Source organism: Streptopelia decaocto (genome assembly GCF_964273445.1).
Source record: "Streptopelia decaocto genome assembly, chromosome: 11".
NCBI classification, from domain to species: Eukaryota; Metazoa; Chordata; class Aves; order Columbiformes; family Columbidae; genus Streptopelia; species Streptopelia decaocto.
Genome location: NC_138666.1, coordinates 15,247,089 through 15,263,903, shown reverse-complemented (window position 1 = coordinate 15,263,903; position 16,815 = coordinate 15,247,089). Strand labels below are relative to the sequence as shown.

Genomic DNA, 16,815 nt, shown 5'->3' with positions numbered 1-16,815 from the left:
CATATGAAGAACCACACACTTGATAGTAAATATCGTGCACATGTGTTTGCTGATTTTGCTCTGTCCATACCAACCAAGGTGCCATCCTCTGGATTTTTTTCAAGTGGAACCTCAGATCCATACTTGCCATTTATCCCCTCCTAAGACTGTGGTATCATCTCTATTTTTTTCCCAGTCCTGCTGCTCCATTTTTTCCAGACTGACTTCCTTAGTGTATTTGTTTCCATATCACCTCTCCATTCAAATTATTTTTTCTGCTATTTTTAGAAGATTATTCTCCTACCCAAAGTTTCCATTTTCTAAAACTGCTCAAGAAGCTCAAAGATGTACAGTTTGACTGGAAGGTATTACCTCAGGCTTCATCATCAGTTATTCTATGAGAGCCTCAACATAGGAGTGTGCCCCCTTGTTTGTACGGAGTCAAGCGCTCCAAGTAAAGTCTTAACATAAAGTTACCTGAATGTAAAAGTTCACCTCATAGATTGAGGATTTATTTTTCCTTGAAGGAACAAATATATCACACCCAAGAGCTAAGACTGTAGTTCAAACCAGGGAAAAAGATTACGAGCAGCTTACACCTTAGATTGACCTTCTCCTGTAATCCGGCTTTAGGCTGTCGCTGTTTGCCCAGTTTCACGTGTGCTCCCGGCTCTGGTTGTTCCGAAGCACAGGGGCCAGGATCCCGGCCTGAGCAAGCTCAGGGAAGGGGACGCCTCTGGAAGTAATGGGAAGATAGTAGGATCAGTTTTCCAGACTTTAAGGCTTAGACCATGTGGATGCAGTTAGATGTTTATTAATCAATACTGCTGATGAATTACACTCCTCGCTTAAATGAGCCAGTCATGGTGTATGTCTTGTATCTGACTGGTCTACAACTTAGAGAAGAGAGAGTGAAACAGCTTCCTCTGTTGGAACTGATAACTCCTTGCACAATTTCTGTTCAGCAACAGAAAAACGGAGCCTCTGAGTGAATTGCAGCTCTTAAAACTGTAGGGAAGTTCTTCCTTTTGGAGAGAAATTCTCAGAGCTTGTGGGTCGCTTGCAGTTACCGTGAGGCATCTTACATGTGATAAGACTGGCTACTGAAAATCAATACCTTTATGTTCTCCGGTGACATTATCCTATGTGATATGAGGAAATTGATAGGAGGCACAGATCTCCCTTCTATATATAGTCCATGTTAGATGTATATGTGTAGAGTTTGGGATTTGGCTTACCTAACTTCAGATGTGTTAATTTCTCTGGAGAGAAATTAATTTTGAACATGCTTGGTTAGACCCGAGTTGCATTTGAGTGTCATTTGTTGACTGCATTCTGTTTGGTGGTTAACAGAGAGGGAGTTTAAATGACTGGCTTAGGTTTAGACAGTTCACTTCTAGACATTCAAAGTTAGACAAGAGGAATCCTGCCTTGAGTGCCTTGCATTGACTTCCTTGAGCCTCACCTGGTGTTAGAAAGGTAGCGATAAAATAGTAGTAATAAAATAAAACTAAAAAGAGATAAAAATGGATGGAGGGATTTAATCTGGCGTCTGATCTTTCACCTGTAGATGTGTCCTGTTCTTCTGTTAAAAACCTGAAGAGACCAGACCAGTAAAACACAACCACCTTTTAGTCTCATGCTTCCTTGTTTGCTTTCCCAAACACTGCTGTCACAATCAGCAACATAGTCATTTGCAGATAAAGATTAAAATGTGACTGTAGCTGTTAGCCCATGAAACCTGCAACTTGCAAAACTTACCATCCTTGGTGCTTCTGGTCACCTGTAGTAGCTCAGCAAGAGTCCAAACAATGCTTATGTTTATAAGAGTAGAAATTTGTCTCGAGTAGGGGTTTTTAAGGTTAGGTTCACAACAGAAATGCGTGGTCAGCTGCTGCTGAAGCGGCATTGTAACTTATGTCAGCTTACGTGGCTTTGTTTGTGTGTGGACTACATGTCTTCTCTTTAGGTAATACCGCTTAACTAAGCAAGTCAGAGGTCATCGAATGGCCACAGGCCTTGCACAGCTTTTGTACTTCATAAAGGAGGAAGGTTTTTGCTTTATATCAATAAGTATGGAATGGGCTAGCAGTAATTCTACCATGTGATCTTAGGAGGTTAGTAAAAAACCCAGGATTTTCTGTGTACAGCTTACTACCAATACTAACAAAGCAAATAAATTGTTTTCTTCATTCATAGGTGGAAAAACTCCTAAGAGCAGTTGCTGATGGAGATCTGGAAATGGTGAGTCTTAGCATGACTGTTGAATGTGGTTGAATTCTGATTCACCTCATTCAAATGGATGAAGTTACTTGTAAATAATGTTAAATGAAGAATGCTTTAGGTAATACTTTCCTTCGGCAAAAAACAAATTCAGCTCAATTTCTACAAAGAATATTCACTCCGTGTCCCCGAATTATTTTATCCACAGTGTCTAAAGGCCCATTATTTTGACATTTCTCTGACAGCTTGCACTAAAGGAATTACTTTAAATGGAGTAATTCCTTTGTGAAGGGCCATTACGTAAAAATGTATGCAAAATCACCGCTAGGAGATGCAGAGAACTTGGGAAGAACAACATACAGGGCAGGCACATTGAAAAGAAATATTGTGGGAAGGAGCAATTTATTTGTTTGCAGGTGCTCAAGCTGAACCGTCAAATGCCGTTGTTAGATAAAGATCATGGTGTGTTGCAGAACTGTAAAAAGATAATATACTGATGTCACAATATTGGACTGGATATGCAGTCAGCACAAAACAGCAACAATAAAAAGGCAAAATAAATGAGTTTTCAGGTAAGCCTGGTTTTTGACAGCAAATCCAATAGAACGTGTTATTATTCCCAGTTGCTTGTTCCTGCGTCACAGAGGTATGTGATATCGTTTCTCATACGGGAATTGAAGCCTGTGCTCGAGCGGCCATGCTGTGCACCCGTTCTGGAAACGGAATGGTGGGGTTTATGCTTTGTGGGTTTTTGACTTGGCATTCCGGTAATACAGTGTTTTTAAATCCACAAATGCTTTTTGATTCCTAAATGGCCAGGTTCTCTAATGCTTTGAATATTGTCTACTCTTTCTTGTGTGTTTACTGCATGTAATAATTGTGCATAGGTACTATAAATTAAAAATGGGCTCTTATATTTTGTTGTGATAGTTTTCTATTAATATTTCATACAGAGAGGAAACTTAGGTGATGCCAGTCAGTACAGAGAAGTTATCCTATGGACATACTACTTCTCTGTAATTTGGATTTCCCTTCAAATAGATAGCTCATGTCTATAATGACACCAGTTTCAGAGTTGATGTATTGTAATTGATGATACTCACCACCTGACTTGACATGAAGTTACTATTTCCCTTTATTCCTGAAAATGTGAACAACAAGGCGCTTTCAGTGTCATTCTGCTGGAAGACTGGAAGAGGACACAGAAATCTTTAGAAGTTTTGTCTTTGGAAAGATGTCTAAGGCTGTACATGTCTTAATTGTTTGGTAGTTCACAGAACAAGATCGTGAACCCATGTGGGAATGCAGGGTCTCTCTGCTGGACACGTGTTCTGAAAAACATGTTCAGGAGTTACAGATGCTAATGAAGCATCACACAGTCAGAATAAGATAGATAATGTGCATCACAATATACATACCATGCTAATGTTGATTCTGTCACGTTTTATTCCAGTTAGATGATAGAAACAATTTATTAACTGATAGAGGAAAGAACAGCTCATTTGTTAAGTAAATACCATTATCCTACTTTACAGTATAACTTAATCTTAGTAATTATTACCAGATCAGCCCTTAAGTCATTTTAAGAAGCAGCAATACATACGATGGTGATATTTACCATCTTCCTGTCAAGTAGTAAACCTGAATGTATTACAATTAACTTTTCATAGACTGTGTTAAAATCTAAACTGCATCATGAAAACATTTGAAGAAAATTAAATATAGTGCTATACTTTGATGAAAAATTAGCATCTAGCACTGCTCAACAGATGTCAATGACGAAAAGCATATAGAAATCTAATCTGTGCATTCAGGTGACAGAATCTCCCGATTTTTGTGGCTTTACTTGCCACATTACTCAAGTTCATGTAGAACTGTTCATTATAAAGAGAATTGTCCAGTTGGATGGCAAAAGTTACAGTTTGCTTATCTATTAGAAAACCACAGTTATTTAAAAACACTTTATCTTGTTCTGACAGCCTGAGTCCTGTCTCCATAGGAACAGAAGCAGCAGTAGGGTCATTAGCGCTCTTGTAGATTCCTGCTGTGACAGCCCATTGAGCTTTGCAAGAGGAGGCACTGAAAAAAAGTGCTATGAAACTGGAAGATTTGAAAAAAAAAAGTACTATGCTGTGATTGTTCAGGAAGCCAGAAAACCACCTTTGTCATCATCGTAGCGCCTGTAGACTTCTCAAGCAAGTATGCTTCAGATTGGGAGAATGGTGTTAATCAGCGAGTTGTTTTAATTAGCGGACTCAATGGCAACTAATTCTACATTTTGAAAATAAAATTTAGCCCCCTTATTTTCTATGTCTGTAGTGAGAAAGAAGTATTTTAGACAGTATGGAGGGAGTATCTGTATTGAAAATATTAAGCTTTATCCTAAAATGCGTTTCAGAGTTATGCAGAAGCTTTTTTGAGAGAGGTTCCCTAAGTGTATTCTGACATGTTTAGTGGTTGCTGAATTGGTAGAAGATGATGATAGCTCCATTCGGGGTGGATACTGTTCAGAGTTGTTTTAGCCCATTGTGTATTGCTTTGAACAAAGCCTTTAGGTGGCTCTAAGTCAGTAAAGGATGGTGTAGAAGTAGTCAATGCTGCTTAGCATCAGTTCTCAGTGACTGGATTTGGTGGTCTGGTCTACACCACGGCCCCTTTGTGATGGGTGAACCATTCAGCTTTCAACAAAGATACTTAGATTTAACAAAAAACCCAAGCAAATAAAAAAAAAAACCCTTTTATTATCAGAGTGGGATAACACTAGAACAGACTTGGAAGGTCACAGAACCTCTTGTGGTAAAAGTATTGGGGAAGAGATTGTTCAAACTTCTGCCAACAGTATTAAGGAAGAACTGACATAGTCTCAGTGTAGAATAGTGGATTGGGCACTCTTCTGAAATTCCTTCCACCCAGCTGGTCTTGACTGTTCTGCTGGAATGGGTATGTGCAAATCCACCCCAAAAAAATCAACCAACGAAACAAACAAACAAATCTCTTGTATAAAATAAATCCTGTGGAGCAGTGAAAAGTCTGGCATACAGGGTACAGTGCTCCTGGGGTGCTCTGCTAGATATTCCTGGAAGTGTGTTACTCTGCAATGTGAAGAAGGTTTTAGATGACAAGTTAACTGGCAAAGGGAGATTATGGGCAATTTTCTGAGGTGCTTCAGTGTGTGTCTGTCTCGGTTTCTGAGTGCCGTGATCTCGGCCCTTTTCACACAGCTACAGAAAGGTGACTGATAACGTATTGTCCCTGGCGTGATGAGACCAATTTAATTCCCACTTTGCCTTGAGTTTCTGAAAGACTTGTCTCATTGACCATGATACACTAGATAGACGTCAGGCTTAACATTGCCAGGTGGTGCAATAATGGAGACTTAATACAGTCACTGCTAATTCTAACATGTCTTTAGTTTACAGTGGATTAATGAATTTCGAAGTAAAAATGTATTTCTTAAACAGCTTTTCTTTGTGGCATAGAATTTAGTGTAAAATTAACATGCAGTAAGCCCCATGTTTGCACATTGCAAACATCAGAGAAGTCAGTGCCGCTGCATAGTTGTGTATATCGGTTAAATGTTGTCATACTTGTCACTTACGTTTGTTAAGCAAAAGATGAAACAAAATTCACATTGATATGAGCCTGCACAAATCATCTGAGCTGAAAGGATTTGGAGGGCCTGAGAATCAAGACTGAAGTTTTGATTAGGCAGCAGAAAGTCAATTAACATTTACTTCACTGCTGTACTTGGTGAACTTGGTCAACAACATTTTTTAATGTGGCCTGTGGGCAGCGGTTGCAGGAGGTAGCTCTGTACTCTCCCCAGGATACTCACAAGTCTGTGTTTGTAAAATCTCACTTGTTTACATATGGAAATCTATTGGGACACAGAACCTTTGGACTCTACAAGAGGACTTGCTTTTTATTCCAGGTACGTTATCTCTTGGAATGGATGGAAGAAGACTTAGAAGATGAGGACGACACAGTCAGTATATCGAAACCAGAATTCTGCCATCCATTATGCCAGTGCTCAAAATGTGGGCCAGCACAAAAGGTTGGAATATTCATTCTGTAAAAGGAATAACTTATGTTCTGGTAATGTAATTTTAGCTCTAGGGAAATAGCATTTATATTGCCCAGCACCTCTGCCTAAAAAAACAAATACATATAGATCATAACAGAGTTCATCTGATGTCATGAAATTGTTCTCTTTTTAGTTGAACCGTAGAAAATTTTGGATACAGGAACAGTGTTCAGAGACTTGCTCAGTATCTTAATAGAGTGAAATAAATGTGCAGTTTGATTTTAGAATATGTGAACTGCTGTTATTAAGGTTTGGACAACTTTGAAAGATGGGAAAAAATCTTTTTCTAAGCCTCAGTTTCTCCTCATTCTCTTTTTTAGTTTACTTTGCTAACTGTCACAGAGTATCTCCTTAATATTCAGTTTAGCAAGGGATACCTGCTAATCCTATAATCAATATAATGCTGATAAAGTATTTTTTAGATTGTGTGACATCTTTCATACAAGCTACACCTAAAACCTATTCAGAGATTAAGTACAATTTCAAAGGCTTCCTTTTCAACTGCAGAGGCTTCCTTTCCCTTTATTTATTACGAACTGTAGAAGAGAATCAGGCTTTACGATACACTTTTTTCTTTTTAATCTAAATAAGGAATGATCCCACCTTCTTGGACACAGAAAACCAATTACTTTCCTTTCAGGAAGAAAATGTATTACTGTGTCTGAAGGTATACAGAACGGGATAAATCATCACAAAACAAACCAAAGTATAAATGTTCAGTGTATTGGCTACTTTGAGGTAACAGTATCCATGTCACTTAACAGAGAAAATGTGAGATGGCTTAACTTGAATTCCTCACTACTACCTTTGTGCAGGCAGAGAGTATGCTGCTCGTCCTTAAATGCTTCACATTCACACCGTGCTTTATTCTCTGATAACGTGTGTACCCTGCTAAAGATGCCAGAGCCTCAGGCCATTAAGTGCATTTTATTGATAACAGGGGAAGGAGCAGCATTTGCTGTGGAATTTGCCTCCTGAATGAAAAGTAGAAGGAATTTGTTAACTAATCTTAACCCCTGTATTAGGTAGGCGCACGTTTAAAAGCTCATTGAGGACAGGCAGAGTGAAAGATTGTCTGCTGCTGTAAATGTGAGGCACCTACACAGCTTGCAGGGATTGAAAAAGGATGTTCTGCACTGCTATGTGAGGTGTGTTCCAGGCCGGTTCCTTATCTTGACTCCTCATGGGAGTCTCTTCTCTGGGCCAGTGTTATTTCCACATGAATAAAATTAATTTTAGTTTGTATCCTCATTACCTCGAGCTTCATGTAGCAGTAAATAGGTGTGTAGTGTCTGTCTCCAAGAGCATAAATGTCTGTATAAATGAAAGTAACTCATAGTATTAACACTCCCCATATGTAAGAGCATCCTAACGGCTGTAGAGTTCTACTTCTGTCTCATCCTGTGCTACTTTAGCCTGTTTTTAATATCATGAATACTTTGCCTGGAATTTCTCTATATGAAGCTATCCTGTTGGAAGAGAAGAGGGAAAAAATAACTCATTTTTCTGTTGAAAAATACTACCAAGCTGCTCTGGTTTACTGACTCTTTTCCTGAAGGTCTCAAACGAGGCTCTGGAGCAGAAGTTCTTGTAATCTCCATCTACCTGTTTTGTGTATACTTAGCAGGTATTTGGCTGTTTTTTGGTCAACAGAAGGCAGCGTGTTTAACGATACGGTTTTATTGTGTGTTTTCCTGAACAGAAGTTTGGAAGGATCTCTGCTAACGGGCTTGGAGTCAATGTTTCGAACCAGGACGGTTTCACGCCGTTGCACATGGCTGCGCTGCACGGGCACTCGGAGCTCGTCTCGCTGTTGCTGCGGCACGGAGCCCGCAGCAGCGCCAGGAACGCAAAGCACGCCGTTCCCCTTCATCTGGCCTGCCAGAAAGGTCACTTTCAGGTAACTGCGCCTCTTCATCAATCCCACCTGTTACCAACAATTCACCAACGATGTAACAGAGAAAATTAATTTGGTGATTCTGTTTTTTCAATGTCTGAAATCTCCAGACAGAAAGGGGATCTTTTGACTGGAACAGTTTCAGTAGGCACCTTTTCTTTCCTAAATTACCTGGAACAGTGGTTTAATGAAATGTGAATAGCTACTGTCGTACATCAAACACTTTAAAAATACCCTGTGCAGCTGAATCTTCCTCTGTATCCTCAACAGAGTCACTCAGTAAGGAGATTCCAAGCCAAGTGCAGCTGGAAACCGCAGCCCTGACTTCAAGTCAGGGAAGTGTCAGCAGTGAAGGAGCAACACGAGCAAATGAGGGGAGGATATTAATATACAGGAGAGGGGAAAATAATGATCATGACAAAGCAGGTGCAGAGAGGCAAATGGGAATATGCAGAAATGTGGAAAATGGTTTTTAAGAATAAGGAGCTGAGGAGTGCAAGAGGCAAAAATGGAGGGAATCGTGAAGATGATAGGGAGACAAAGCACTAGGGAAGCAAGAAGAAAATGAGAATACAACTCAAACTTGTAGGTTAATGAAGGTTATTTCATGAGGTGTTTACAATATAAAGAATGGCCAAGTGTTCTGATGAGTTTCAAAAGGGAGAAAGGATACTGTTGCTGTGGGAGGTTGTTTTTGATGTTTGAAGTTATTATGTATGTGTTTACATACCTTGAGTTTTGTTTTCTGGCCTTTCTTCCAGTTGCTTAAGTGTTTTTAAAAGGTGTATGGTAAAATATGAAAATTAGTATGATAGGAAGACATGCTTGTGGTTATTGTCTGTTTGGCAAAGATGAGACTTGTTTTCTCCATCCTTTCTTCTTCCATCTCTTTGTCATTCTAGATGTAAAAAAAGAAAGCTCTTTAAAAAAAAAGGCTGTCACTGCGTGGTTATGGTTAGCTGGTGTCTTAAATTAAAGACTTGTTACTTCTTTCAATAGGTGGTAAAGTGTCTGATGGATTATAATGCTAAACAAAATAAAAAGGATATATATGGGAATACTCCTTTAATTTATGCATGCTTGAACGGTCAGTATGAGACTACTGCCTTGTTGTTACAGGTAAGATCACTGAAAACAGAACGCTCAGAATAGTATTTCTTATGTGATATCTGTGCTTACCCGGTACTCGGGATCAATATTTTTAGTTATGCATTTCTCTGTCAAAACTACTTAGGGAAAAATAAGAGTATTTGTTATCTAACTCCTTTCAATCCCTTCCCCTCATGTGTTTTTTTTTTTTTATTAGATAAATATTATTTTACCGTTGTACAGCTCGATGTTTTTATGGAACGTTTCTGTGGCAGGTGCTAGGTTTTCTTGCTTATGATGCTTTCACATAGAGTTTTTTGTGGTTTTGGTTTTTTTTAATAATATCTCTTGGAATGTGCGGTAGATAGACACAGAAATGAAAGAAGCTGAGAGGAGGAACTAATATGATCAGGTGGCTTATTGTTGAACTGGTGATTGCTAATCACACAGAATCACAGAATGTCAGGGGTTGGAAGGGACCTGGGAAGCTCATCCAGTGCAATCCCCCCATGGAGCAGGAACACCCAGATGAGGTTACACAGGAAGGTGTCCAGGCGGGTTGGAATGTCTGCAGAGAAGGAGACTCCACAACCTCCCTGGGCAGCCTGGGCCAGGCTCTGCCACCCTCACTGAGAAGAAGTTTCTTCTCAAGTTTAAGTGGAACCTTTTGTGTTCCAGTTTGAACCCATTACCCCTTGTCCTATCATTGGTTGTCACCGAGAAGAGCCTGGCTCCATCCTCCTGACACTCACCCTTTATATATCTGTAAACATTAATGAGGTCACCCCTCAGTCTCCTCTTCTCCAGCTCCAGAGCCCCAGCTCCCTCAGCCTTTCCTCACACGGGAGATGCTCCACTCCCTTCAGCATCTTTGTTGCCCTGCGCTGGACTCTCTCCAGCAGTTCCCTGTCCTGCTGGAACTGAGGGGCCACAACTGGACACAATATTCCAGATGTATGCATTAAAAATAAAGGCGAAAAAAACAGAATAGCAATGTCCCGTCTCCATGTCATGTTACTCCGTCTTTACAACTTCATTTTCTGTTGTTTTCCAGCGTGGAGCTGCCGTTAACCTGTGCAATGCCAAGGGGAACACGGCGCTGCACGAGGCGGTGCTGGGGAGGCACGAGGCGCTGGTGGAGCTGCTGCTGCGCAGCGGCGCGGTGCCGCACGTCAGGAACCACAGGAACCGCACCCCGGCCGACTGCGCCGAGCCCGTGAGTGCCCAGAGCTCGTTTCTAAACCTCCATATGCACAACTCGGGAAAGAAGGCAAATGTAACTATTTATCACAACAGCGTTGGTCAATGTGTCTGTATTCAGCAGTTATACGTGATGTAGACTAAGATGCCTGTTTGCTGTACAACATACCCTATGGTACCTGTTGTATGTGAAACGCTGTGTGTTTCTAAAACAAGTTATTCTAGACAAAAAGGGTGAGTCTAGAAAGAATGAAAGCACATATGTGAATGAAAATGACACTGAAATCTATGCTAATAATGATAGCAGAAGAAATGTTGAACATGGGAAAATGAACACCTGCTAATCAGTTACAGCGCCAGCAGTCTTCTTTGTTCCATCTACTATCTTTTGCCCTTCATGGATCTGACATGTTTTATCTTGTCTTCAATAACTCTGACATTCCCCTTTAATAACAGCAATAACATAATATGTAAATTAAATTATAAAGAATTATTTTACTCTTTAAATTATCTGATGTATGGTCCCTATCTTTATGCCCTTAAATGGCCTCTGAGATGTAGCATAATGACCACAAAATTCTGTACTGGATCCATTTTAGCACATGTATTACCATTTAAACTGAAATTAGCTTAACTGTAAATAATAAAGTTTAAAACAATAGGTTAAGACCACAATCATCACTCTGGTACAGTGCAACTTGTGGCACACTGATTTTGTCCCTACTCAAAATGATACAATTTAAAGTTCGTATTGATAATGAGGTATTCTTGTGTGCGTTACTTAACGGTTACATTAATTTGGACAGCAATTAATTAACACACTTTGCATAGACTAGAATCTTAAATTGTACTGATGTTCTTCTTTTTCTATAACAATGGCGAAAACGGAAACTTTTAAAATTAAGAATTCAAATATCATTAAGTTGCTGGAAACAGCACCCAGCTGTGTGCCTGTATCAGCAGAGAGAGGGAAGGAGTGTGAGCAGCACGCTACTATCAAGATAAGAAGAAAAGGTACATGTCATTTCTACTGGTATGAATAAAAAGGGATTTAGGAATTCATGTGCAACTGCATCAAATATTTTATGTAATAGATTTACATATAACTAAAGGACAAACAACTGTTTTGCAAGTTTATTACAGGTAACTGCTAAAATACTATAACTAAATGCAGCAGACTTTGTATTATATTAATGATATTGCCACAAACACAGTTTTCACTTTTTTGGGGGGTTGTGTGTGTGAATTTTATATGCAAAACCATTTAAAGTTTAAAAAAACTTGCCACATATGAGATGATGTAATTAACCATGTAATAATTGTCCATTTCAGTGCAAAGTAAACCAGATGAATTTAAATGGTCTCTAGTTGCCATTTACCTTGCCCTAAAACAGGTTAGGGAGTGATGCTTCCATTAGTTACTGTCTCTCATATTACGGGACAGAAGTAAGAGCTACAAAGGTAACAGTGTGGACCATTAAGCAGGAGTTGGGGCAGATGGGGAGCAGGGGTGCCCATTTCAGCATCCAGGAGTTCTCGTCAGGCTTTTCAAAATAACTCTTGCCTGCTTCCCTAGGAAAGATTGTGAATGTTCCATTAATACCAAACCAAAATTAATCACAGTATGCCGATGCCCAAGACTGATACAGTCCTTTCAAATATTATGAGAATAGTTCTAAAGGAATGACAGAAGGCATGAATAGGTAATATTAATGAAGAGGTGGTGTAGTGTCTGTGTGGTACTTAGTTCAGGCTTGTAAAAATTGGAGTTAAGGGCCTCAAAGTCCAGAATTACATGGTTTCTTCAGAAGCTTGGCCAGTCATGCTTACCTGATGAATGCTTACTCCTGCGACTTAAAATGCTTTAAAATTTCCAAAGATAAATTGGGACTCTGATTCAAGTTATTACTATTATAGTTTTACTGTAAAATTTAAATCTAATGTTAGTAGATACCTCTCTTGATTCAGAACTGTGGGGTTTTTTTAATTCCTAAGTGTGACTCAGTTGTAATATTAGCTGCCTGTTCTTTTAAACCCCTAGTGAATTCTAAGCCATGTGAGAAAGCCGATGATCCCATAAGCAGACAACTTCAACTGGTCCAATCAATTAACAGATTTAACAAGTAAGCATAGAAGGTTCCTCCAAAGTACGTTTATTGTTTCCCATAAGCAAACAAGAAATACAACTATTAATAAAGCCCAGCAGTGGGTCAGGCATTGTTAATGAATCACATGTGACTAATTGGACAGTGGATGTGAATCCTGCGAGGCGAGCAGGAGCGGATCCCCAGGCAGGGGTTCATTGGGGTGAACAGCAGTGATGTGCTGGGCAGCAGGAGGGAAACGCTGGTGGGGAAGGAGAACTGGCAAACATACGTACAATTTCATTGGCATTAATACTTGGTGCACCATAAATCTGGAATTTCAGAGCCAGACTGCCTTAAAAATATTATCTTAGCGCTTCAGTCAGTGGTTGGGTTTGTCTGTGATCTTTTTAGACGTTAGTGTCTACTAATGTCTACTCTGCGATAAACTAACACAGTAGCAGGCTGGCATTCTGAGATGTCAGGTAGCAGCCTTTCTCTGTTGAGATAGTGCCGCCTTGTGGATTTGTTGTGATTGAGAATCTTGTGAAAAGGCTTATGTGGTTAAATTTAATTTCTTTAAAATATTTTTTTAGAGCAAAACATTTACGGAGAACAATAACAAGAGATAAAAGTGTTCCTAATTTTGACTACCAGTTATTGCATCAGGTAAGAGGAAATAGTTGCTTGAACTGTTTGTATAATAGAGCGACTCTGTTTGTTTTGTCTGCTATTAATATAGATACATATAGCAGGAAAGTTTTCTTACTAGTGGTGGTCAGTGAATCCCCAAAGTTCTGACCTGTTTGCTAAATTGTTAATGTTTCATCATTATTCAAACTTCAGTGGTGCTTCTATAACACCTCTTAAACATCTTATTCTTACTTTTAAACCTCTTAAGCCTCTTACTGCAGCCTTGAGCTCTGTCTCGTTGTCTGTGTCACGTCTGGCAGAACCTGCATTATACTAAGGCTTGAAAACCTCTACAGCGATAGCCAAACAGAGATGCATTTACAAGAGAGAAATTTGCCAGATTAAAATTGGAGTTTCCATGATAAATCTGCTTGTTTAATTAAATGTGGGATTTAGATTTTGTAATTGTGGATCACTGGAGGTGAAGTATGTCATGCACGTACAGCAGGTGTCAAAAGTCTAATGTGACCATGATATATAGCACTTAAACCATGTGTGGCTCACGGCTTTATGAATATACAGGTTATACAGCTTTAAACTGTTAGTGGATTTACACATGTATAATCTTAGTCAGAAACATTTTCTAGATTGCCGTTATTTCAGTAAAACGGTATTATAATTGATTTCTGCCTTTAGTTCTTCTCCTAGAAAATCTGCCATTAGCATCCTTGGATTTTCTTTTTTCTCTCTTGTTATTTTAACGTTTGCAGGGTGGTCAGTAATCAAGGAGAGCCACCCACTCTGAAAAGGAAAAATCAGGAGCAGATATGGAAGACAGGAATAGTTGGAATGACTGAAAAGAGTCTTTAAGGGGGCTGTCGGGGCGGGTTTTTCTGCCTCTGCCTTCAGCAGTGCCTGCTTGAGCCCGCCTGTACTAACACTTACATGTTCTTAATGGGAAAAGAAATGGCTGTTCAGTTCAAGTACCTCGAGACTTGTGTTACAGAAGGTGTTCAGAAGAGTTAAGATGATATTCAGGATAGTGCAGCGACAATAAGTTTTGGGATGCCCTTGTTATCTTTTCAGTTCTGGTGCTGATTTATGTGCAGCCTGGGGCAGGTTGGCCTCTTCTTGTTTTCTCATATGTAAACCAAATACAATTACTGTCCTACAGACTGTGCTACTGTTGTTGGCTGTGTTCTCAGTATAAAGAGTATTATGAAATTCACGGGATAGTTCTATTCAAGAAACGCTATATTCATTTCACTTCTTTGTAAAGAAGAAAGCGGGCAATGGTTTTAACATATCATTTTTCTATCCTCACAGTTAGCTATTAAAAGCTTTGATAAAACCAAGTTAAAATCTGTTGAAACGCTGGACCAGAGCAAAGTTAAGGTTGACAGAGGATGCAGTGGTGAGTTTGTGAAACATGACAACGTGACCGAAGTTCCTCACAGGAGCAAATTAATGCACCGAAGACACACTGTTAATGTGCCTCTTTCAGCAGAGAATGTCGGCGATAATATTTTATCCAGCCCTAGAAATCCAAGTATTTCACCGTCAAGAGACTGTTGCAATGACTTGCTTTCAACACATTGACAAGGGAAGTACAAATTTGGTGTCAAAAGCTGGAGAAGGAGGTGGTGGTAATTTTCAATAACCCTTCACTGTATATTGAAGAATTCAGTTGACACGTGCAAGTCACAGCGTGGAACACGGGGCGACTCTGCAGCAGAAACAGAATGTTCTGGTGCTTTCAAAGACCGAATCCTCTGTTTATGTTGGAGGTAACTGCACAGCCGGATCATTCCTGATCTCAGCAAACAGGGACGTACCGAGATGTTGGCAGCAAAATTACTTTCCTATTTTACTTAGCACTTACTAAAAAACTATATGTAACAGTAAACCAAATGAAACCCCATATTGTATTTTTCAGCCACCCGCTTTGTTTTTAAAAGTCTTTGAATAATTTTTGCTTTTTCAGTTTTTATCACTACATTGGATAAGTATATAAATATATATATTTATATATATATATAAAGATATATTGGATAACAAGGTATTTATTGCCAGAGGTAATTGAAATGTCTCTATTTTTATTGTAATGTTACAAACAATTATAGTATATATTTCTGTATATTTCAGTAGCTGGGAAAACAATAGTCCATAACACGTGTGATGCTGCATTAGAAATGTATACATGCTATTAATGTGAAGGGATATAATACTTGCTAATGCCTTTGCAATCATCCCCTGTATTGGATCTGCAAGAGCAAGTTCTTATACAGGAGCCAAAATACTGGGGAAAAAGCCTTGACAAAGCTGAGCTTTGGACTTGCTGGTCACAGCTGAATTTAAACAAAAAGGCAGAAGCAAGCATGTATAAGGATACACCAAATTGTTTTAAGTTGGCATGTGGGGTTTTTTTCCCCTATCTAAAGCAAGTAATGCAAAAATGCACAAATATTCACTATTCTGAACCTGGGCAACATCTGCAGACAAAACTGCTTAGGAGCCGGCTCTGGACTTCTCTTTAAAAAGGTGAAATTCCAATTATCCAATTATTCTAATTATCCCAATCTCCCGTGGGTAAGCATTTGTTGCAATAGGCCAAATATCACCCCATTCCTAGAGGTGATCACTGAAGAACTGAACGTTTGCAGGTTACTACGAGATGGCTGCTTAGATTTCACTCTTCATTTTCTACTGTTCCAGTTGCGGTAAGAGAAGCGTAAATAGCACAAGCCAGGTTTCTAAGTGCAGGATTCTTTATTCTTGGCTCATCACATCCAGCTTGCATTTTATTTCCTAAACTATTAGTATGAATAATTGTATTTCTTTTAACTGTGGTATTAGGAAGCTGCCTGGCAAAGTAAAAAGCTGGAATACATACTGGTCATTTTTTCAAGTAACTTTTTAATCCAAGAGGTAAAATGTGCAATAAGTGCACGTATGGACATTTGGAGATGAGGGTCATGGGTTTATTTTTCTAATAATTTATGAGCTCATCTGATTTTCTAATGTGCCTTGGATTTGTGCCAAATGATTGAACGAAAAAACTAGTAAAATAACTCTTGAAAATGCTGTTTTCTTTGAGCGACTTTTTTTCAAAGCATTGAGTTTGTCATTTCTTTGCTTTTGTTTTTGTAGGCAATTCAAGACTTCACTTTACGTCTATGTCTAAATTGAGGGATCTGTTGGAATTGGCAGTTCACTATGACCTTCCTCCTCCCAGATTCATGGGTTACTGTTATTTGACTGGGTGATTTTGGATTGAAGGCATAGAGCTGTACCATTCAGTGAAACTGAACCTTTTCACTTCTCTAGCTGTACCTCCCCATTAGAAAAAGACAAGTAGGATGGATGTTCAGCTATTACAAGCCAAAAGACCAAGAGGAAAAACACATGACCTAGTTTTTTTACTCTTGTGATACTATAACAATGACCTAGAGTAAGTCACTTAGCCTAGATGTTACTTTAAAAGTTTAAGATACAAGTAAACTTCCAGAGATCCATAGGTCCAAACTACATAATGAGATTTTTGCTTGTGTTTTAATTATACTGTGCATTTAACTACATAATTCTTAAACCTTGACAATATGGATGAGAAAAATCAGTTTATAAGC

At 39.1% G+C, this 16,815-nt stretch overlaps 1 protein-coding gene across 8 annotated transcripts in view; it reads left to right on the top strand.

The window, feature by feature from the left end:
- Positions 1-16,273, top strand: part of ANKRD27 (ankyrin repeat domain 27) — a 54,671-nt gene extending 38,398 nt beyond the window's left edge. For 4 of the 8 annotated variants that reach the window (XM_082063237.1, XM_082063239.1, XM_082063236.1 and 1 more), the window contains exons 21-29: positions 2,179-2,223; positions 6,134-6,256; positions 7,989-8,186; positions 9,183-9,302; positions 10,327-10,548; positions 11,378-11,486; positions 12,514-12,595; positions 13,153-13,225; positions 14,516-16,273. In XM_082063237.1, the coding sequence (XP_081919363.1) occupies positions 2,179-2,223; positions 6,134-6,256; positions 7,989-8,186; positions 9,183-9,302; positions 10,327-10,548; positions 11,378-11,486; positions 12,514-12,595; positions 13,153-13,225; positions 14,516-14,788 (1,245 nt within the window). In that variant the 3' untranslated portion in view covers positions 14,789-16,273. The remainder of the gene's footprint in view (positions 1-2,178; positions 2,224-6,133; positions 6,257-7,988; positions 8,187-9,182; positions 9,303-10,326; positions 10,549-11,377; positions 11,487-12,513; positions 12,596-13,152; positions 13,226-14,515) is intronic. The other 4 variants (XM_082063240.1, XM_082063238.1, XM_082063242.1 and 1 more) reach the window with 3 other exon arrangements.
- Positions 16,274-16,815: the final 542 nt, after the last annotated feature.